Genomic DNA, 24,718 nt, shown 5'->3' with positions numbered 1-24,718 from the left:
GCCCCAAGTCTCCAGCTCGTGGTATGCTCAGTCCTTAAGGACTTCGCTGCAGTTGAAGGAATCTCACTGCACTGATGTTTCTGTCCCCTCTTGCTGGGCAGAGCAGGGTCTGTGCTGGTGAAAGCGGTGCAGCTGGGCTCTGCACTGTGCATGGCCCTGCAGCTCTGCTCTGCGTGGGTAAGGCTGACGGATACACACATCTCACTGCGTGATAGAAATTGGCTTTTGGGGACAGTTCTTGCCTGCACTATAGCTATGTAATTTTCTATTTTTTTTTTCCATTATCTTCACTCCGTTCACACTCTTGGCTCTGATTTTACACTTTTTGCATAGCAGAAGCTTTGAAAAAACTAATGAAGGCACATAGGGTATTGTTCAGGGGGAAGTGAGAAAGATACAAAGCCACAATGCTGGTTTGTCATCATTAGTTCATTGCTACATAAATCACAGATGATGACCTACTGTGTCTAGATCCCTTTGGCCTTCTCTTCTAAATCTTGTAAAGGTACTTTTTTGTCTTTCTTCCCTGTATGATACGATGGTATTTATTTCATCCATAGTTGCCTTGACTGTCCCTTTTGAAGCAGAGAAATGCCTGTAAGCATCAATGAGCAGGCCTGTGCAAGAATATCAGCCCCATGCGCTAGGAAGACCTTATTTTCTCCTTTGACTCTTGTGAAATAGACTCCGTGAAATCACTTCTCTTAAAGGCTTGACTGGTTTTGTTTGCTGCTTTCAGAGAGATAGGAGCTTCAGAAGCACTGGGAATACCTTTCTTCCGTGGTAACTATCATCCGGGATCCTGATTTATGTCCATCTTTTTTTGTGTTTTTTGAAGCTTGTTTGCCTTTGAGTGAAACTGCAACAGGAGTTCAGGCAAACTGAGATATCTTGATGCTGAAGAAAATGATCACAAATTGTCAGAATTCTTTCCCTGTTTTTCATGTATACTTCATTTGTTATTTATTTTCTTTTTTGTCTAATTGACCTGAAATGCAGCCCGACAGATAAAGAGTTAATGTAGCTGCCTTTAGAGCTCCGTGCAGAGGAGTTACCTGCTGGGTGGTGCTGTGCCTGCCCCGGAGCCTGCTGAGCTCTGAGGGCAGACAGCTCTCTCCCATGACAACAGCTTTGCCTGCTGGGCCTCCATGCTGGCCTGCAGTGCACTGAAGTACAAATTCCATTTTCGCTACTCAAATAATAGATGCTGTTACTATACAGAAAATGGATGATTTTTCCTGTTGCCAGTTACCTGTAGTAATTTCATCAAAGACAAAATATAAATATTTCTTATGCCAGCTGTAATGACATATACTTGATTTAGTAAGTATGACTCTGCATGAGAGTGCCCAGACCATCGGCAGGACTTGCTTTGCACAAATATTTGAAGGATCGTTTTTTTCTTGTAAAAAAGCAATTATTCTGGGAGGAATAGGAGAGTGCTGAATGTGCTATATCTTAGGAAGGTTTCACCTTCATCAGCTGCCTGCTTAATTTATAGTGCTTTGCACTGCAAAAACATGCTTCTTGTGCTATCTAGTTGTTTCCTGACACATTTAGCAATGTTTCTCACTCTTTAAAGTGAACTTAACATTGCTGACAACGTAGGTGCTTCAATTAGGCTGAGCTGGAAATTCAGTCAGAAGTGCGTTGTGCTCTGTAGATGGAGTGAGTTGTTGGACTCATGGAAACAGGGTCCTGCCCTGTGTTTCTCACAGTGCTCCCATTTGGTTTTCCAGGTTTCCTGAAGTAAGGGGAAAAAAAAAAAAAAAAAAAAAAAGAGGGGGATAAAATCTGCCCATATTTTTGTAATGTACATCCTAACCTTAAAAGTGAGATTCATCTAACAGGAGAAGCTAGCAAATTCCACTGCAAGTATAGGAATCTTTGAGATCTATGTTTGAGACTCAGAATTTTCTGGTGGTAACTTTTTGTATTGAAAAGGATAACTTAGGTGTGTGGGATAGCAGCATACGGGTTGTGATCCTTACCCTGACAGAATTTCTGGTAAAATGGCTATTTTAAGAGTCTGAATTGAATTCGAAGAGTTTGACTCTTAGAATAATGGGGTTTTTTTGGAAACAATGTATTCCTGCCTAAGTGTATGTGGGTAAAAAAAGTACCTAAATATTACATAAATATGTATAAAATTATTTTTACTGTAAGTTGTTGTATATAGTAATACCATACTATATTACAAGTAACGGAAGAGGTTGGATAGCAGCTCTTGGAGATGTGTTTTTGTAATGGATGTTGCTCACATATCAAACTTATTACATTCCACTCATTTACATCCTGTGTGTTCCCTGCTTCCTGTCACGCACCACAGTGGAACATCAGGGCCAGAGCTTTACACACGCGGATTTTATTCATCCCCAAAACTCCACCAATCTTTTGTGCGGGAGGACAGGGAGAGAAAAGAAGGGAGAGTATGGAAAGCACATCTCAAAAACTCTTCAGAAACTGATAAGCAGCCTGCTTCTTTTCTTTGATTGTGTCTCATATATATCTATAATGTATAATAATGAGTGATTGCAGGCAGTAATTTTTCCCTTTTTTTTTTGGCTGGTAGTGGGTTTTGGTTTCTTACACTAACAGCAATGGCAGTGTCCCTTCCCCAGATGTGTTACTGTGATTAAGATGAACAGAATTCCCATTAGCTGTCTTATAAGTGTCTGGACTTGAGACCGTCTTTTCTGCATCCCGTCTGCTGTGTTACACAGTGGCCACACATGGCAGCTTCACAGTAGTAAGCTCGTCACCCATTCTGACCCTGTCACTTCCTCAGTCATGGACTCCTTGGATAGAGATTGCTGTACTTTTGGATCTCGTAGCTAATGGTGCTGTCAGGAACATCACTTAAACAGCCTCTTTATATGTAAGTAAAAGGAAATGTCATTCCTTCTAAAACATGAAGTGATTATTTGAGCCTAGAAACTTGTTTCAGGAAGAACACAAGCAGGATTTGGAAGTCAGTGATAGACTACCTCAGCAATTTCCTCTACTTCACATGTCCAAACAAGTCACAATGGAAAAGCCCCAAAACCATAATCTTGCTTCTCCTTTTTCAGGCGTACCAGAAAATGCCACAAAGGATTATCTGAATTTTGAGACATCCAGGTCAGCAGCCAGGAACCTTAAGAGTCCTCATTCTTTCTTCTGCTCCTGTTTTACATACAGGTTGAACTACCACTCGAGAGTCGAGTGTTTCATCTGTAAAACCAGTTTTGTTACCCGATTCTTCGGTTATTCTTAGGAATGTTATAGTTGCTCCATCGACTTTGAATGTAAATGGAAAGCTTGACTTGCTTGCATCTGCTGTTGTCAGCAGGAATTATTTTTCGGGGCAGATAGGCAATCCAATCTAAGTTCCTGGTTTCAATGACATTCTTCCCCACATATTCTTGAAAATTTATGCAGGATGCAGTTAGAATGATTGTGTTAGCTTTGAACTAAATGCTGCATGTTAGCACTTCAGATATCTGAGGAGCTCACATCATTATTTTTGCCTCTGGACTTCACCAGTGCAATTTGAATGCTGATGCCCATTACACGTATTTCTGTTCCCAGCGTGATAAAACTCTTGGTCTTATTCTTCTAATAAGATCTCTTGTATGCAGTTCTCTCCCTCCTGAAGCTCATCCTCAAACAAGAAGATAGTGACCTTGCTCCAATCAATCCTTGTCTCTCTGGGACGTTGCACCAAAGAATGTTATAATTTTCACACTCCTGAAACTTTTCAAGGTATTAGTAGTATCTTACCCATCAGGAGGGGCTCATTCATTTTAAAATTGGAAATTTGTGCCTTATTCAACCGCTGTCTATCTGTGAAGCTATCCTTAATGAGAAGTCTTTCTTAAAAGGAAATCTTCATACCAGTATCTGATCTGCATACTCAGCTTTTGTGGGTGCATTGCTGGGGATGGTTGTAAGCCTGTGGCATCATTACCAGCTACAAGCATGGCCTGATTTTTGATCGTTGACTACAAGGCAGATTTTAAGCCTTAGGGACTTAGAGTGGAACAGTAATTGAGGAATGGTTTCATAGAAGTTCCTGAGCTGATGAAGAGAGATGTGACGCTGTTAAAAAGAAAAAAATGGAAAGAACTCTTTGTTGTCTACTGTATCGTCTTATGTGGAAGAAGAAAAAAGGAAATGTAAGTGATAAAGAGAGTAAAAGAGAAAAATAAAAAATAAAAATAAAAAAGGCCCTTGCAGAATGAGATGTCGTGTAGCATGGAAGCGCAAAGCTATCCAAAAACAGAATGCCCTCCTGAAGGAGAGCTGCCAGGCTTTCCTTTCACTCTGAGAAAGAGGGTAAATGACAGGAGAAAGTAACGAGGAAAAGAATATAAGGAAAAAAGCGGTGGTGGTGTTGCCTGCTTGCTTTAGTTCAAAATGCTGCATTCAATATCTTTGTGCCATTTGTGAGTATATGCAGTACCAGCATGCATATGAACAGATACTTGAAGAACTGGTGTTATTTTTTCCTGTTGAAATTGTAACACAACAGCTTTTAGACTTTGTTTTCCCTTTTGTAGCATATATATCTGTTTTACATTTCTTTGGGGATATGACACAATTACATTACTGTTGTCAGTAAAAGTAAGTATCCATTACATAGGGTTTCTGTCAATGCACAACAAGATAAAAATCTTATTTATAGGAGCTTCATAATATTAGTATTTGAATAGTAGGTATAAATTGTACCAGCTTCTGTTTTACCTTACGGATGTAAATTCTGAATGTGGTGAAACAGAAGACTGATCTTACCGTATGTATCACAGGATGTTTTATAGTACAGTAGGGTAATGTGAGTCTCGTTATGAAATGATGGGAATTAGAATCATTTTGAGAGATAGAAGGTTTAAAAATATGATTGTTAAGGTATCTGCAGATACCAGAGCAGTTATGACAAGAAGCTCAGGTTTACAGAACCAGTAAAGCTCAGTCTATTCTGTAACACATTGAACTTACGTGACCAAGAAGTTAGTATTCAACAGGATGAATCAAAACCATTGTTTCTATCTTAAGAACATATCGTAACTAATGAATTGTATTTATTGTGCTTTTTATAGCCTAGGTGCAAACATTCAATTCTCTTCAGTAATTTTACAGCCAGTCTTTCAGCTGTGGTCCTGCAGAGCTACCCCTTGGACTCATTTCCCAAAGAAAGAAAACTAAGTTCTGCACGTGTCTTTCTGTTCCTCTTCAGTAATTTTTCAGTTCATTTCTTGTTAAATTGTACAAAAGGATGGGTGTTTTAGGATATTTCTACATGTTTCAGGGAGTAGGGGAGGAAGAGCCATAGGAGGAGAAGCAGCACTACAGGAGCCCAACTACCATACCAGGAAAGGCTGTGGTGGGAGTTTAATGTTTAATAGGCACCAAAAATCAACTTGACAGTACCCCAACCATGAGAAAAGCTTTAATCACATTTGGCAGTTTATTGGAAAATCTAACCACAGGACAGATTGGCAGTACTGTCCATGGCTCACAGGCATCTGTGTTTCTCAATTAACAGGTACTTATGGACAAATCTTCCTTATGGGGCTACTTGGGCTGAAAAAAATGCAACATTCTAACAACTCCATACCTGTTGTTTGATCGAAGCTACAAGCAGAAATGTCCTGGTTAGAAATGTTACCTTATCTCCAGGGATTAGGGCTGTTTTATTTCATGAAGATCGAAATACGATCAGCTTTGCTAGCCAAAGAATTGTCTTTGGTTTTCTTTCATCTATCTCGATATATTCTGCAAAAATGTACCCGAGTTTCTTTAAAATACATCCTGAGGTTTGCACAGAGGGCAAAATCTTATTTCATCTGATCACCTCTCATGTACAGCATTTTCAGAACAGAGTTAATGCATTTCCATATGATATGGTAAATGAAGATTTTGAATAAATGCAGTTTCTTCTTTTAACTTTATAAACTTGAAGCAACACCAGAATGTGTGAGAATGAAATACACAGTGTGTACACTGTGTCACGTTCCTGTCTAAGGTGTGTCAAACCTGCCTTGCTGCTTGTTTGCTACGCATTGCAAGTAAATGATTTAAACTGCTTTTTCTCGACTGCTTCCTTGAATGTTTAGAACATGTGCTGTAGAATTTCGTAATTATAGCACAATCATGAATAATAACAGTAATTATTCATGTCATCAATATTAGAATTATTTCTTGGTAAATGCAAGTCTGTGAGGAAAATATTCCGTACATATTGAATGTATTGCATAAAAGAAGGTAGATGGGAGTTGCTATCTTAAACTGCTTAAGCTGATTTCTTTTGTATGGTGACTTGGCCAGTTAGTCTTATCACCAATTTATCCGGAGTTAAAAATATAATGTAAAATAGGCTTAGTAGTCACTTGCCTAAATCCAGCTGGTTCTGTTGCTTGAAATTTTTTGGAGGTAGGAAAGTAGTTCATACTACTTGCTGGTATCAGGCAGTGAAAGCTGTTGAAGTACCTATGGTTACTTTCCAATGATTGCTCTTTTATTTTCTTTTTTTAAAACTTAAAGAAATAAGCCTTAATGTAATTCGTATAAAGAGCAGGGTTCTTGCTTCCAGAAATGAAGGAGTAACTAAGGAGAAAGGCAGCATGCATTTGCTCTGCTGCTGTTTCTTTAAAAATGGTGGAAGTCGGAATGCACCATTGTAAATAGTTTTGCTGCAGTTTAACATTTGTAGCTCGCATGCAGCAGATCTCTCTTTGCTTCACAGACTTTGGCAGGATCGCAGAGGTCATGTTTTCCTGTGTATAAATAATTCATGAACGATTTCTCCAATGCACTGGATAAACTTGCAAAAATCAGAATACTCGTTTCTCTTATTCCTTTCATCTGTATAAACAGTTATATTCTAATAGGCAATGCGCAAAAAAGAAAAAAAAATCTGCCTTCATTTGCATTCATATGATGGAATGGATTGATACAAAGTTATGAGAGGAAAGTTCACAGAAGCAAAGAATAAATAAGAATTTGTTGTTTTTTTTTTTCATTACGCTCATTGCTGATCTTTGATCCCTGTGTCCTCTTTCCCAGGTCGTCCCATTCCACCTACATCCTCGTCTAGCCTTCTCCCATCTGCTCAGCTGCCCAGTTCTCATAATCCTCCACCAGTTAGCTGCCAGATGCCATTGCTAGACAGCAATACGTCCCATCAAATCATGGACACCAATCCTGATGAGGAGTTCTCTCCTAATTCATACCTACTAAGAGCATGTTCAGGGCCACAGCAGCCATCCAGCAGTGGTAAGAAAAAATTGCAAACATATGGAGTTTGTTTTTGATGTGTTTGTTCTGGTTTTATACATTATTTTACAAACATGTTCTTTCATCACCCTAAAATGAAGAGTGTATATGGAAATGAGGCAAACAGAAAATCTTAGTTTTATTTCGTTGAAACTTTTTTGAAAACACAGTATATCGTATCTTTTTTTCCATGATTTTACTATAGAGACCTTTTTAATTTAGGTGTTATAAGCAGTGTAAAATTATTATTAAAAACTTGTCATCTAAGGAATTTATTTTTCAAAGTATGTTTCTTGTAAAAGAGATCTACCCACCGTGCTCCTTTGTTCTGCATAGGCTAAACCAACACCTAGTGTAGTGATGAGGTTCTGTATCTGGAATTGTGTTGCTTCTGCCATTCTCTGTGTGTTCTTGTTTCAGAATCTGATTCTGTACTTTCAGCGTTACTTTTAACTAAAATGCTGATATTTTCAGCAAAATAATACTTGTGCTTCAGTCTTCTGTTTTAAAATATTTGCAGTTCTGCTGTCAGCTGTATATTCTGTAGTGCTTAGTGTTTTCTCTCCTTCTCTCTCTCTTCTTTTTTTCTTATTTTTGAGCTAGTGCTTTATTTTAATTTTGATGTTGAAAAACTGAGAAATAAAGATTTATTTTTTTTTTTTAGAGTTACAAGCAAAGCAAAAAGAAGGTATTATTTTTTGCTTAAATTTAAATGCAGTTACTGATCTGCTCAAGGTCTCTCTTACCTGTAAAAGTACAGATCTGAACAGTGTAGGAGGCACCACGTTGCATGGAACTTGTTGCTTTTCTGGATGCACACAGTAGACTTAAAATACGCCCTTTAAATATTGGCTGGTGATGAATAGCGGCAACGGGAAGCAATGAGCAGAAGTTGAAAAATAAAAGATTCAGAGTGGATAAAATATTTCCCTAAGTATTGAGCAGGTTTCGTAGGGAGCCTATGCAGCCTCTGTACTTGGACATTTTCAAGAACAGACTGGTTAAAATCCTGAGCTGTCTGATCTCGAGCTGTCCTGCCTTGCAAGGAGTTTGGACTGCAGGCATCCTGAAGTAACTTCCAGCTTGAACTGTCCTTTAAGTCTGTAATCCATTTGCTAACTAAGATGTTTTTAAATATCATCTTTGATACTATCATTATATGCATAAAAGGAATAACAATTCAGATATTGAGCATGTTTCCTTCCTTGGTTTTGAGGTTTGAGGGTGTGAAATTTGGTAACAGTATTTTTGGTTGATTTTATTCTGGAGAGATTTGGGATGATCTCAAGAGCTGCAAGTCCCAGAATCTCTTTTTGTATTTGGAAACTCATCAGAAAATATACAAATTATGTAGAATCATATTGAAAAATGTGGATATGTAGGTAAAATATATTCTATTTTTGAGTCAGCATAGCTAATGAGGAAAGGTTAATACTGTCTTAGAAACCTTCAAGAGTTCTTTGAAGGATTCAACCATGTGAATAAGAGTGATCTATTTGGTGCAATAGTTTGTATTTTGCTCTCATCAAAATCTGCCATTAAGTTTTAAGAAAACTAAACTATCATAGGTATTTGTTGTTACTAACATTGTAAGTTGCGTGAGAGACAGTAAATGGAGACTGTGAAGAAATACCGGAAGGGCATTGTGAAACCAGGTAGTAGGGCAATAAAATGGCAGAAGAAATTCAGAGCAGAGCAAAGTGACACTCATGGAGAATGTAATTCTTGTTCACCAGTAGGCGATGGGCCACTCTGCGTAAGGAGTGAGTTCTTGGGGATGAGCATGCTTCATCTCGGAGCTCAGGAATGGAGGAATTTGACTGATGAACAAGATGAACAAAAAAATAAATAAAACAGCAAGCAGAGAACACTGCTTGGCTGAAGGATGTGATGTATCAAACAGCCTTTACAAAGGCTTAAAAGGCAATGGTAAGAGAGATTGAGAGAGAGGTATAGTGAGGGTTGCTTAGTAGAAGAAAATCACAGTTAGGTAACAGAGACTAGAGACTTGGAGAATCCTTGAACACTGAGTACTTGATATTTATAGCTGCTATATTTGTTTATGCTAGAGACCATGCATAGCTTTTCTTCTGTAGTCAAAGGAAGCAAGCTGTAGTAAAAGAACATCTGAAAAGTTGATGGAAGAACTCTTTGTGTTTCATTTTAAATGCTATTCATTGCTTCTTTAAAAAGCTTGTAAAGAAAAATGTAAAGCTTTCGCACTCGTTACTGTGGCTGACACAAGGAACCTTTTCAGCATGCTCAGATATGCTTTGATTTGTTTATGAATAGCTGAGTTGTTCATTCTGTGCTTTAATATTTTTCCCCCAAATATTCAATTTTCTTCTGTAACAAACACTCATATTGTGGCTTGCTTTTAGTTTTCAGGGCATAGAAAAAAAGCGTAATTGATCAACATTTAGAGTATTTTATAGTACAGGCTCTTTTGATTTAGTATATCCTCTAGAAACTCATCAGTATTTTTTAGGTATGTTTTTTATTTCCTTTAGAGAGTTTGTAAGAAAATACCACAGACAGTGACAAATCAAATTGGAAAAGCTTACATTTTGTCTCATCCTTCTTCCTGTAAGTTTTTCAGAGTAGCTTTTACATGATATGGAAATGTAGACCATGCTCTTATTATTTTTATATGTATCTATCTGTTATAAATTTATATAAGGGGCAATGTAAATTTAGCAACATCCTCAAGAAGTTTGGAAGACAGTAAGTAAACTTAAATATTTTTGTTAAATTTGAGTTTGGGTAAAAAATAAATATTCGAAGTCATGTAGATTTACAGCTTAGATTCCAGAAAATCCTTAGTCAGAAATAAATGTTACCACTTTCTGGGCTCTTTTTAAACAGTCTTCAAAGTTGTCACGGCGTTATCTATGGATCCGTGTCTGTGTCAGGGGACAGCAGGCCCACCGGCCTGGAAAAGAGAGGAAGGGGGAAAAAAAAAGTGTCGGTGGGTTAGGGGCCGACCCAGCCCAGTCCGGCGACTAACGTGGCAGGGGACCCACAGACCCACGCCCTGGGGAACACAAAGGGAAAAGGGAAAGGGTAGGAAAACCGTAGACGGGTCTAAAATAAAACAGCGGCAACAATCTGAGGAGGAATGTTAATTTACTAAATATTATATCGAAATTGAGGCCAGCAAATCAAAACAGAGAGAGCTCCAAGCTGAGATTCTTACTCCATAAGCTGCAGGGGGACCACGTGCTTCTCCCTCGCATAGGAAGAGAGAACTCCCGGTCCCTGAGGCGGCTTCACCAGCCCCTCCAGGCGCAAAGGCCCCTGGGGAGTGCAGCTCCTCCCCTCCCCCTCCGAGAACCAAGCATCCAAAAGTGGTGCGGAAACCAGGACATTAACTCTTTAACTGCCAGTGCTTTATATGATGCTGTGATGTGGAATACCGACAACAAAAAACCACAAAACCGTGACAAAAGTGCATGCTGAAATAGAAATATTTGCAGAAGAATTCTACTGATTTTATTGTATAGGTGTCCTGTTTGGCTGATTGTGCACTTATGGTTGCTTCAGTCTCTGCAATTGCAGGCTAACTACTCAATAAGTTTATGTCATCTTGAATATGAGGCGATAGTCATCCATATCTATTGCCCTATGCCCTTTGCTATAGCCGTTCTAAATATATCTGGAAAAAACCCACAAAAGTATTCAAATCTTCAATCAAATGACAATCTATTGTTGGTGTTATGAAGGTCTTTAATCTATAATAAATCTTTGTTAGAACTCATCAGAGCTTCTAGTTTGAGAGAAATGTGATTATAGCACTCTTAAAATGACATTACATCATCGGGGTGATTGGTTTATCATTTGGAGAAGTGACATCAATCATAACTAGCATAACCACACAGTAAATGAATTCAACCTTTCTACTGCTGAACAATGACACAATAATTGCTCAAAATCAAACTTAAAATGAAATCAGAAAATGCACTTTCTTTAAATATGATGTTAACCTAATGGAATATGTTATTAAAAATCATGTTTGAGGAAATTCGGTGTAATTAAAAATATGTGAAAATGTATTCCTTTTTTCCTCTCATTAGAACCTGATTTCAGTTGCAGAATCATTTTCTATGCAACAGATATTATGCTGTTTTTAATTGAACTCCCATCACTTACATTCCTCTGCTTGTATTTCTTAACATAATATGCAGAACAATTATATTTGATGAAGGACAAGAGGTTTTCAAAAGCTGGTGCACCTGCTGATCATATTTCGAAAAATACAAATATTATAGAAGGTAATGAGACCTTTTACACATGAAAAGTTAGATTTTTTTTCCTTCTAGATGAAGGTCAATTCCTGACACACCATTTTCTAGGGTCGTTTCTTAGAGCTAACAGTAAGAATAGGTTTTTTCTTCTCTGTGTATTCATTCTACATATTTTCTTTCTAGCAACATAAGGTGACTCATCTTGTTGGAATGCCATTGGAATGGCTTTGAGCACAATACAATAGAGCAGACTGTTTTCAATCGTACAGAGGGAAAAAAAAAGATAAGGGTTTTTGTTGCTGGCAGCTTTGCTTTAGTTTTTTTGATGTAGTGTTATTAAACCAAATTTTAGAATCCCAACAGAAATATATATATATTTGTTTGTTTTTAACAAAGGAATAAAACACCTAGCTTTTATCTCCTCACACAATAGTAATTGATTTATGGATTTGTAATTAGATTCATTCATTATCTTCAACCACAGTAACAATGAGAAAGTAGATGCGGAATGTGTTTTGGAATATTTTGAATTTGGGAAAAAGATGCATCTCTAAAACCTGAGAATGTGCATTAGACGTTGTCATGATCCCACAAAGTTGTTGCAGTTCCACTGCAAGGGCAGTCAAGCGTAGTTTTTCAGTGTTAACGTGTCTTTTTGGCTCAGGGACAATCATAAAAGCATTTGGCTCAACGTAGCTGTATTTGTGTGCAGAGTCCATCGGATGCTACTTAGAAGACAGGGTTTGCTTTGAGTTTTTCACATGCAGTTATTGTCATCAAGGAGATGGGAATGGAGAAATAAGTTGACCACAATGACTCTTGTTGTTTTATATTGTCTGTGAGTTAGAGCTGAACTAAAATGTAATCAGTCCCTTATGTTTATCACCACAGTAATTTATTATGTAAAATACCAATACTTATTACATTCAGTACAAACATCTAGAAGGATCTCCTGCAATCAACATGATAATAACTTTTTATAGGATTTAATAATTATTGTATAAGTACGTTAATTCATGCAAAGCACCTCCTTGCAGTAGGTGAAAGAATTATTATTATTATTATTTTTTTTTTTCTGAAGGAAGTCAGAACTTTCATAAATACGCTGTAACTGGTGGTCTTATTTGAAATCCTGCGCTGGGAATGCTTGTATGTCTTATAGCCCTCTACAGTCCAGCATCAAATAAACATATTTCTAGTTTCTTTTGTAAAATGCAAACCCATACAGAAGAATTCACCTCTGAAAAATAAATGAATCCTATAGAAAAATTATTGCTTCTCCTTCTGATGGTTACGTATCACCCCCTACTGAATGGAGAAAGTGGTTTCTGTATCTGCCAATTTATGGGATAGAAAATGAAGTGGCGACAACAGAAATCTAGAATCCTTAGCTGAGTTTTTTCCTCACAAAAGATGGAGTTTGGCTTACTTAGAGACTAAATGAAAGGGCTTGGAGATCTCAGCAGGCAACACCTTCATCTTTTTGCCAGAAAGACATGAGTTTAAACTGTAGATAAGAAGCCTAGGCGTACATAGGTATCCCAGCATGAGATCCAGTTGCTGGATTGCTGGAGGAACTATTCCACGGTTAAGTGGGCTCAGCATAGAGACCATTCAGAATTCTGACAGGAGTCTCACAAAATTCCAGAAAGGGAAGCGCGGAGTCTGGCACCTGGTGAGGAATAGCCAGCCACCTGCAGCAGCACACAAGGGCTGGCCAGCAGAGAGGCAGCTGTGCTGAAGTGCACCTGGGGTCACCAGGCTGACCATAAACCAGCAGTGTGCCCACAGCAGCCTGGGCTGTGCCAGGCAGGCACTGGCAGTGGGTTGGGTTGGGGAGGAGATGCTTCTCTGCCCAGCCTGGCTGTGATGCAGCCGGAGTGCTGGTTATGCTGCTGACACAGGTCAGGAGAAGGGGTCTTACTGCAGCGAGCCCAGAGCTGGGCCACCACGGAGATCACAGGCCTGGAGCGTCTGATGCACCGGGAGAGGCTGAGGGACTGGGACCGCTCAGCCTGCAGAGGAGAGGGCTCTGGGGGAGCTTACCGATGGGCACCAGGTCCAGGGCGGGAGCCAGGCTCTTCGCAGCAGTGCCCAGTGACAGGGCACAAGGAAATGGGTGCAAGCAGAAATACAGAAAATGCGGTTTAGAAGTAAGAAATTGCTGGTGTTTTTTTGTTTGCTTGTTTGTTTGTTTCACCCTAAAGGTAAACAAGCACTGCCCCAAACTGTTTGTTTTGTTCTGGTTTTGTTCACTTTGATCTTTTGCATGGCTTCTGAGGTCGCGTGGGGAGGAACAGAAATTGTGAAGAAAGGTTTCGGCCTTCTTCACTGTCACTTCTCTGTTGTAACAGCTGTATGCGTTTGTGAAGAGCTCAGCAGCGTGGTGTGTCCTCCTGAAGCTGCTTTCACAACGTATCATTTGTGACTCTGCTAAGCTATGCTACAGTTTAAATCACTTAGGGTTCCGTGGAGGCAGTTAGGATTGGGGTTTTTTGTTGTTACTTCATCATACGGGTTCTAATCTCTACCTCCAAAAGGCAGCCTGGAATTACATCTGTGTATACAGTTATTTGGGGAACGGTGCTTCCTAGTCAGTATATTCACATGGAAATACCATAAGCATTTTTTTTTTTTCTGATGAGCATGTATTGAGCGTATAAACAGGAGGGGGATCGATTGTTTGTGAGGGTGGATAGCGATAGGACAAGGGGGAATGGTTTGAAGCTGAGACAGGGGAGATTTAGGTTAGATATTAGGAGGAAGTTTTTCCACACAGAGGGTGGTGACGCACTGGCACAGGTTGCCCAGGGAGGTTGTGGATGCCCCGTCCCTGGAGGCATTCAAGGCCAGACTGGACGTGGCTCTGGGCAGCCTGCTCTAGTGGTTGGCGACCCTGCACTTGGCAGGGGGGTTGAGACTCGATGATCTTTGAGGTCCTTTTCAACCCAAGCCATTCTATGATTCTATGACATTTTACAGCAAGAGTTAGTTACCAAAAAATGTTGCAAATTTATCATTTTAATTTCTATTTACAAAATAAGAGGAAATTATTTATGTTTGGTTCATCATTATTATTAAGAACTCTGTGCTATAGACTGTCTTTCCCACTCAGTACCTGTGGCTCTTGTGTGCTGTCCCTGAGGTAGAAGAAAGCAAAACTAAGGTCAAGAATTCTGTCCTTAGTGCTCCAGCAGGTGACAAAGACCAAGAAAGATTTCCTTATTATAGTAGATGAGATTGAACAGAAGCTAAAACCTGCTGTGTTCTCAGTGTTCATGCTGTGAAGGATGGATCTTAGCTTTCAGGTTTTAAGCAGTAGTCTCTTTCTGTGCATGTTGTTTTGAACCGAGTTTGTCATTAGCCATAAGGTCCTGAGATGTATTTTTATATATATGCACACACATTATTGTTTTCAATTTGTTTTAATACTTTAATTCTCTGAATCCTTAATGTCCACTCCTTTTAGTTCCGTTTTACTCCTTTAGCGTTATGTCCAGATTTGCAGCCATGCACTGGAATTAGAGGTGGAGGAGTAGCACGATCAGTGTTTTCACATTGAAACTGAAGGGTGTACTTTCTCTGAAGTATCAGCTCCACGTTGCTGCAACTATTACTGATATTATTGCTGTTGCTAATCTATGTGGCATATGTTGACAATGCCAGCAGATGTCTGAACTTCAGCCAGAACTTGATTCTGATTTGATTCTAGCTATTAGATGTTGCAGAAACATTGTATTTATTAGTTTATGAATTCATAACAGACAAGCAAATCTCAAACAGAAGGTTGTAAGGTAATAAAAAGAAAGATAATGTACTACAAAAATAATAGAACTGAGAACAGTTTCTAATTCTATTGTTCCTATGTTCTTAGGCCCCATCATGGTGTTGAGAGCTAAAGAGATTGTTCTTTGCTGTTTTCACTCCATTTTAGTGTAATGCTGGTCAATGTGTAAAACTGACAGCCTCTGGCTTATAATAGCAGCAGCATAGAAAAGCAGTGGCAGCAATAGCTTTCCAAGGTCTGGTTTCGCTGATACCTCCCATAATGGCTGGGGAACAATTCAGGTACTACAGCCAGGCAGGCCTTGGTTTTTCTCATTACCAAACCTTATGTTGTCCTATAGCAACTAGTCTGAGGTCACCAATAAATGTCATGCGTTTGAAATTTAAACACTAACTATTCTTGTTCCATGCCATTGTGCCTTGGCATGGTGCCTTGCTTAAAAGCTGAAGGGTTGTGCTGTGTTATAGTTGCACATCTCCCTATTCCCCATGGTAATTCCAGCAGTTGCTTGTGTTCGGGTGGGGCATTTTTACCTTTATGCGTATGAAAAAACCAAACCTATAGCACTTCTTGTTAGTACTCCCTGCTGAAAGCTGCGTTGTATTGGAAATTATCTGGCTTTATAATAACATTGTCTTTTGATACAGTTTTAGTCTTCTGAAACTACACTTCCTCTCTCATCGGCATTAACATAGTTATAACAAATTTCATAGTGGTTTCTGCAGCTGTTTAAATGGAAAGGCAACATTCAGAAAGCATTTCATGTTTTTAACTGTCACCTGCACAGTTTGGTGGCTGATTCAAAGTAATGAGTCGAGCACATGTAAGCCATGTGCACATCAGACTGTAGAATCAAAAGCCCAACGTTTAAGCTGTGTTTTTTTTGAGAATTATTTGCAATGTTTGTACACAAGATGTTCTGTAAGTTTTGTGGTTGCTTTTAGTGTGAGTTGCTACTTTTGTGTTGTTTCTTTTTAGTACTAATGAGAAGTTGAATCGATTCATCCTTTCTCCTTTTAAATCCAAGTGTATGCTGTTGGGAGCATCTTAAAGGCAAATAGATACTTTTCATCTGAGTGAATATTCCATTTATGGATTTCCTCATTTTGGTGAGGCAGAGCTATATGCTTTAGCTATGTGTGCTTTATTTAAATTGTGAATTTTTCTAGCAGTAAATAATTATTCCTGGTTATAGAGTTACTTGAATAGATTTACAGTTATACAATAATCATTTTTAATGTGCTTATAAATACTAGCTTTACATAAGACAAATCTATAAATATGTATCATTTCTTGGCCAGCTACTAACATCTTTAGAAACTGAATTTATCTTAATATAAAGCATGACTTAGTCAATAGAAATTAGGATTTTATTTTTCCTATAGAAGACGCTCAATCTTATGTTAAAGACTGCAAGAGATGGAAAACTCAGCACATCCTTGGAGAAAAACTGCTCAGTGCTTATTAATTATTCTATTATCTTTTTTTTTCCATTCACACCTAGCTCTGCCTCGCAGTTCTCACAAGCACGTCTTTTGTATCCCTTCTGCATAAAAGGAAAGAAATCTGAACTTTGTCATTGGCTCTGCTTACCTGCAGCAGCTGTACTGCCCTGTGGCCCTGAAAGAGTTTGTAGATAGAGCTTTGATGAAACTCTCTACTGAAAATGCAGCTCTCCCCAGCACAGTATGCTCTCCTGTTATTTCTTAATCCAGTTCCTTAAATAGACTAAGCAATACTGTGAAAAGGACTCTTTTGCCTGCATCATTGCATCTTCTTTTGTAGACCCAAATTTTGTCTTTCCCACAGTCTCAACTTCAGCAGCAACCTTTTGCAGGCTCTGTTACAGTTTAAACGTGGGGAGTGTGTAGTTCCTTCATTAAACAGCTGCTTTATTTTGATACAGATTTAGAAACGTTTCCTTTTAGAGGGAGCATGGTGGAAGTGCACACCACGGGGTTTATTTTGGGAGGCCAAGTAAATATTCAGAGATTTTGATGTGGTGGGATACCTTCAAAGCTGAGCGTGGCATTCCAGCTTGGTTCTTCTCTGTGGGGATGCTCTTAGCTTGCATCGTGCCTGTGTACAGCTGGCTTACACAACTCTGAAGCTTCAGGAACAGAAGGAATTTGATCAGCGTAAGTCTTGATGTGGCCAGTTCCTTTTTATTCCATACTGAAAGTACAGATGAGAGGTTATTTTTCTCAAATAAATTGATCAACCAAAGAATGTTGGCTTCTTTTACAAATGTATGTCATTTATTTTTCTGCCAGATTCTTGCACTGAAAAGCTGAAGAGTTGATGTAAGATTTGGCTACTGGCCTGAGTAAATGCTTGCTTTTTCAGATATCTTGATATCATGGCATGGGGGAATCCTGTTCCATTTTGCCAGCTCCCCAAATGTTTCCACCCTTCAATCTGTGGCATTCACACATGAATGAAATTGTATTTCTGTGTACCATTTGTTCGGGTTTGGGGTTTTCTTCCAGTCTGTAGCAATGCTTGCGCTCACTCGCAGTTCCCTGGGTTGTTTTTATTGCAGTGACCTTTTCAAGCTATGTAGGGTGCTGTTTGTCATTCCGATCTCCTTTGGTCCCTGCCTCACCCCACCAAGATGTTGCCTTGCATGCCACTCCTTCACTGTTGTTCCTTTCTGTTTAATGCATTTGTGCTGAATATCACAGGGCTGTAGCAGTGTGATTTTCAGTAATTGAGCTTTTCTCTCCTTTTACAGAGGTCAGGTCTAACAATTTGTGAGATAAATAAATAGGTACTCACACACTAGCAGAAACATGGTGGTATATTTATGTTACAGAGATTTATCTTACATACCTGGAACCTGAAAAAAACATAGTAAATCTAAAGGAAAGAGATTTTGAAACTTAGTATGGAATCTGTGTTGTTTTGAGAGGTCTCCTTGTCCTTGATGATCTGTTGATTTCGGAGCAGTAACGAACACTTGTGGTTATAGCACTCTACACATACCAAAATCCCAAAAGCCAGGAGTCTTATCCCGCGCTGTAGTTTTCTCACAAATCTACCAGAGGAGGACTTGCCTTCTGTGAACTGCCATGCCCTAAATCTTCCATTGTTAGTACAATTAGACAGGTTTGGTATTGCCACAGTACTCTGTAAGAAAAAGACTTAGGGCACTGATGTTTTGAAACACCTTTGTTGGTCTTAAAGCTCCAAACCCAGGAGACAGTTGTTGGTATATGGTGGTGATGCTTCTAGGCGAAGTAGTTTTTGTGATGGTAATTTAATCCTTCCTCTGAAGAACTGAGTTGACTTCATTGTTAACAAGACTATGAATTTCTGTTTTTCATTAAATTTCCAGAGATAAAAGAGCGGAGAGCAACTGTGTTGTATTTATTTTGTCACAGATCCTGAACTCATTGTCAGGTGAATCTCCTAGCGCTGCCACATGCTTTGCCTATGGTGTCTTTAACCTTGGGTATTTCATCCATGTCATTTCTGTCATGTATGTCATTTGAAAATGAGTAAATCCAGCTGTATTTAGCCAGAGCCAGTGCAGGTTAGTCAAATGGTGCGTAATGGAGGTAGAAGAGTAACCCGTTTCTTCCTGTCTCTTTTCAGAAAACTGTGCAAGTTTTCATACGGCTAGAATTTATATAAATGTATATAATAAAGAGAGAAGTCTCGACTGCTAGTTCACATGATTTGGGCAGAACTAAAGAAAAAAAATGGACTTTAGTGTTGCACACTGAAGTAATTGAATCTATAATTTACAGTCTAAGTTAATTATTTTAGAGTTTAAAATATTTTTTCTACTGGAATCAGTGGGAATTTTGCACACTGAACTGCAGTCTAGCTCCACAGTTAATGCACACTGTAGTGAAGTGTGAAATGATCTGCCTAGGAAAACACAGGCTTCAAGCATTTTGTTTATCTGTTTCCTCTCAAACAGGTAGATAACTGTTTCACTCAATACAAATCTGTCAATAATAGGGGCCAATAAACGTGAAAAGTTGTAAAATGAGTGTGTGAGTTCCTGGTTCCTGAAAGCAGAATTTACAAAGCCAAGTCCCAATTTATGGTGAAAATGAGAATTGGGACAGGTAGAAAGGGTGCAGAGAAAACCAGACTGCTTTGGAGAAAAGAACGGATTTCAGAGACTGAGTTTATGATTTGAGACTGATTTGCAGACATGATGAGTTTGTGGAGACCGAGGTGTGTGAACGGGGAGCTGACTGGTATGGCAGAAGAGGGATAGTACCTATAAAACTAATCTGAGGAAAAGGCTCTAGAGGCTGGCTAGAAACCAAAGTTAAAAAGCGTACTGTCGGCAACTAAACACTAGTACATGCACACAGGCAGGACAGCCCTTTCCTCCTAGTCATTTATAGGGAATAGTTGTATAATACCTATCATTAGAAATAGTCATCCAGAAACACACAGGTGCACACAAAACTTACTTCTTCACCTGTATTTCCAACCACTCACCACTTCCTCTAAATATCTTTTTCTTTCATTTTCTTTTTCTTTGTTGACAGTTGGAAAGATTCCACATTCTCCCTCTTTGAATTCCTCTGAGACCATGCCAGAAAAGTAAATGCATTGTGTCGTTTTCTTGCATTTTTTTTAACAATTTCCATGAATAATCTCTGTCACAAAGCAACTGGTACTGCTTCACAGCTCCTTATGATGGCAGTTTTGTTTGGAGGAGGCAAAGGGACTGCTCACTGAGACCCGGAATCCCAACAGTGTTGCCAGCTCCTCTGGGTGACATGAACTTGAACTGTTCAGTAAAGTTTAGTTTGCTACTTCTTGGTGTTTAGCATTTAAATTTCTTTGAGCCAATTAGTGCTGGTGGAACCTTCTGGATCAACAGCATTTGCTTTCAGTGTTTTCATCTGAGGGTAGTACAGGATGGCTTAGAGAACAGTACTTTCTTTATATGATAGAGAGATTTGATTCAGAATTCAGTTGGTTTGATGCTTGTTCTTTCTGGATTTGTTTTGTTTTGTTTTGTTTTGTTTTGTTTTGTTTTGTTTGTGGGGGTTTTATTGGTGGTGGTTTTGTGGAGTTTTGTGTTGTTGTTGTTGTTTTCCCAAGATATTTAAATAGATGCATTAAATACAATGTCATCTTTCTGGGAATCTTCATCTAGAACTGTTTTTAATAACCAATCTGTTGGGTTGAGTTGATTAACAAACAAGTATATCACAGCTGGTTCTTTGCAGGAAGTAATGCCCTAGCCTGCTGACTTCTATTAAAAAGATGTACAGCAATGCCACCATTAGGTGGTACTGCATTCAGTTTGCACAAAAAAAATCTGTGGTTTAATTATTTTGGATTTCCAGAAAATCCTCTCGGGTTATTTTGTAAGAAAGGATCTGAAAAGTTTGAGAATACTGTAGTGACATTGGATCATTTCAGCCCCTGGTTCAAATACAGTGTTATCAAAGAAGAGGAAAAAGGGGGGAAAAAAAGCAAAACAAAAGCATTTCTTCGCATAGTTTTACCCACCCGCTCCTCCATATTTCCCAGCAGCAGACTCAGCATCTTCCCCCACCTCCTGTTGGAGCACTTGCTAGGTTTCTGCTCCTATTTTAGGATAAAATTATCTTCACCCGCAAAGGAAGCATGGCGCACACGTCACAAGCAGGAGTCATTCCCCGTTGCAGCCTAGCCATGAGAGCAGGAGTCCTGCCTTGTTGGACAGCTGGGTTCCTACAGGCACTGCTGAGCTCTGTATGAAAGCATCTCTATGTTTATAAGTTTTGATAGGTTTTCCATTTTCAGTTTGTGTTTTGAAATACGTTGAAGATCTGAGACGTTGTTAATTTCATAGCAATAGGTGAACGTTGCTAAATATCCCCGTGAGTAAAATTCACAGCAATGGAGAACGTTGGGCACTGCTCAGACATCACAGCTGGTGTAGCACAGACCTGCCCGCTCCCATCGCTTTCATGAAAGTAAAGATAACGTATTTTCTAGCTGTTCTTCCCAGGTGCTTATTTTATTAATATTAATCTGTATTAGTAGACCATGGTCAAAGACTCTAATGATTCCTGCATGATGCAGTCTCATTTGTACTTTTTTCATCAAAATTCAGGTAATTAAACTGTTTTCTCACTTTTATTTTATTCTTATATTTTACTTGAGCGATTAACTCCTGTCTTAGTGCTGCTTTTAGCACTTTTCTGTATGACAATCTGTTTTACAATTACAGCATGTAAACCAATACAGGAATGTGTGGAGCTCTATTTTCATTGCTAAGCAATGTGGAGCATTAAAATTAACTTGGGTGTTATAACCACTTACACTTTATGAGTGATCCAAATCAGAATACTGACAGTTATTATGCGATCTTGATGTAAACCTTAGAATTTTTGCATACATTTTTATGCCATGGTTCTTTAGCTGAAAATGTTAAAAATTTGAGGGATTAAAAAAAAAAAAAAGATAAGCTGACAATAATGGAATTATAAAATCATCATAATAATTCTGTGGCTGTCCACTTCAAACATTGTATATGTAGTCAAGCAGATGCAGCTCAGGTTCCTCCAAAAGAACGAGGATCTCCAGTACAAAATTCCCTGAGTTACTGCTAGACTTTGTCTTGTTCCTCTTGGTTAGGTGGCCTCTTTTCTAAAGTCTTCGAGAAGCGTGGCAGGTGTTGCCATTATTGGGAATAAAATCTTCCCTATATTTGCACTTTTGAAAACATCTTACGCTATTTTCCTAAGAAAATCTAAATAATTCTGAAAGAAATGTACTGGAAGGAGAAGAGATAGATAGATCCAGAAAGGCCAGAGAAGCTACAAGACATAGAGGTGGAACTTAGAAGAATTTTTTGGATTTAGAATCAAACTTGAAGTTCCTACACTTCTCTTTCTCCGTTGAATCCTTTTTGTGAGATATTTAAAGTTTTATATTGATGAAAACAAAATTACTGAAAAAAAAAATAATTGAATCTTCCCAAAGATGTGACAAGTAGAAGAAATATAATCCTGTTGCTATTTTTTGGTAATGAAGTTATGTGGCTTTCCTGAGAACTGGAAGAGTTCCAAGAAAGTGAGTGGTATGATCAGAGCAACATAAAAAGCTCTGCTTTTGTCATCACAGAGAATTGTTGTGCCTCCCACAGGCAATATTGGGCTAATCAATTAATCAGTAATTTGCATAGATTTAAAAATACATGTTAAAGATTACAGGAAAGAAAATTTCATGTCAATGTACAAACACAAGGCATATCTGATTTAAAAAAAAAAATGGTTGTGTAATGAAGCAAATTCAAATGGCAGCAGATTTGCAACTGAACTTGGAAAATGGAAGTTCCTTTTGCAAAAGTAATGAAATACACAAGAGAAATCTACTCATGCCCTGTGGATGTTCATCACTGTGCTCAAATATTACCTTACCCAGTGTGTCATACGACAGAGCGTGCATTTTATATCCTGCATGTGTATATCCATGTAAGAATATTCCATTCCTTAATGCAATATGCTGACAGCTGCCAGTAAAATTTGCTTCACTGTCCAATGGAAAAAATGGTCATTATGAAGAAGAGCGTAATTAACATTTATGCTTACATGCTTCACTGCTCCAGTAAATTGATCCAATATGCATGATACACGTGCAGGGGTTAGGCTAGCTGTTAAATCAGTAAATGTAAGTATCATATTTATTTCAAAAATCTTCAAAATGTTACAGCTCCTGCTTTTATGGTGATCATCATCATCACCTTAAAACTTTTGTCCGTAATGAGATAGATAGAAAATTTTAAAAGAATTGGACAAAATTGTTCCATGGAAAGCAACAACATAAAAAAGAAAAAAAAAAAACAATTAAGGGTGTCACCCAGAATGGTTGTTGTGTTAGAATGTTCTCACTTGAATTTCCACCTGACAGTCTGTTTGGGAAATCTTTAAAAAATTTAATCTTGAATACGGTGGATTTTGTAGCACTGCTTTTAGATGTAGTCATTGATTTAAAATATATATGTCTTTTTTTAACACAGTATTTTTTTTCTTGTGGAGAATAATTCAATCTCTGTTTTTAAACTACCAACCCTTTTATTTATAACCTCATCATTAAAATATTTCAGAAATAATACTTTGCTATTAATATTTCAGCAGATATTACTTAATACAAACTGATATTGCTAGATATATTTGGTTTTTACCTGTATTCTGCCTGCAGACCTGAGAATTTGTATGTGATTTTCATATTGAATATGCATACGTACGTGCACATAACTACCATGGGTTGCCTTTTCCCTCCCATATATTCTTGCATTAGTGGAGTTATCTGTAGTGGTAGGAGCATGTTCTGCTGCTTGATTTGGTTGTTCTCTATTTTTGTTAAGCGGATGTTGGAGACTGTACTTCAGAGTTAATAGAAACAAATTTTTGCATGACAAGTACTATGTCCGGTACATTAAGTCACACAAACTTTAAAAACAATCGATTAATACATGCTAAGAACTGATGGGGAGGTGGGTGATAATTGAGACGTGGGTAGCGACAGGATTCAAAGCATTCTTAAAGGTTATTTTCTGTGTCGTATTTCTCATTTAATCACAAATAGGTTTTCAGAGGGTCAGCGGAGTCAGAGTCACTGTTCATTCTGACAGCGTGCCCATTGTTCAGGTTACTAAGAATAGGCATTACTCTTAAAACCCTTACTCCACAATATTGAATAAGCTGAGATTTGCAATTTTCAGATTTTGCCCGAAATGATCTTTGGAGTGGTTCTGCTTTAATCTTACACCGTTCTGTGTTGAGGAGAACAAGGGGTCGTGTAAACTGGTTTCCAGAACTTCATGCCAGGATTGGCGTGGCGTCCAGTACATGTTCCATTGCCATTGCCTGAGTCGGGCTGGAAATGACACCGTACGCTTTGGTAATCTGACTTTGAAACTCATTAGCTGGTGCTGGGAAGTGTACAGATGGCGGTGTTTGGCAAGCCAGTGTTTTTGGGGAAAGTCTTCTCTGTTTGAAGTCATTGACTTAATTGTTGATTTATTTGTCATTGATTTATTGTCATTTAAATGAAAACTTAATTAAGCAAGCTTTGATTAAAATTCCATACGAAGAATGTAAATGTTGGTAAATGATAATTATGCTCAGAATTGCTAATGCATTGAAAATGCCTCCTATTACCTGGCTGGTTCTTTCTGACTCCTCTGTGGTGTTTCTCATAGCGAATTTCTGTGTGATGTTGTTCCGTCTTTAGCAGATTATAGAATGAGTTAATTACAACTAGGTTCTGCAAAACCCAGGAGCGAACACCAAAGCTTAACAATTATGTGCATCAGTTCTTGGAAAAATCTGCTGTTGCCATCGTGCTTTGGCATATTCGGCATTCATATACATGGAATAGGGGTTGTACATTTGGGGGCTTGATGTTTAGGTTTAATGATGAAGAGGAGAGCTAAAGGCTTAAGGAGAGTCAGAGATCTTGA

General features: G+C 38.4%; 1 protein-coding gene across 15 annotated transcripts in view; it reads left to right on the top strand.

Moving 5' to 3' along the window:
- TENM2 (teneurin transmembrane protein 2) overlaps positions 1-24,718 on the top strand; it is a 616,658-nt gene that overhangs the window by 399,200 nt on the left and 192,740 nt on the right. For all 15 annotated transcript variants that reach the window (XM_021410395.1, XM_021410388.1, XM_021410399.1 and 12 more), the window contains one exon: positions 7,045-7,254. In XM_021410395.1, the coding sequence (XP_021266070.1) occupies positions 7,045-7,254 (210 nt within the window). The remainder of the gene's footprint in view (positions 1-7,044; positions 7,255-24,718) is intronic.

This window comes from Numida meleagris, chromosome 12 (assembly GCF_002078875.1).
Source record: "Numida meleagris isolate 19003 breed g44 Domestic line chromosome 12, NumMel1.0, whole genome shotgun sequence".
Lineage (NCBI taxonomy): Eukaryota > Metazoa > Chordata > Aves > Galliformes > Numididae > Numida > Numida meleagris.
Note: the sequence above shows the minus strand (reverse complement) of the source record. Positions and strands in the feature narration are given on the sequence as shown.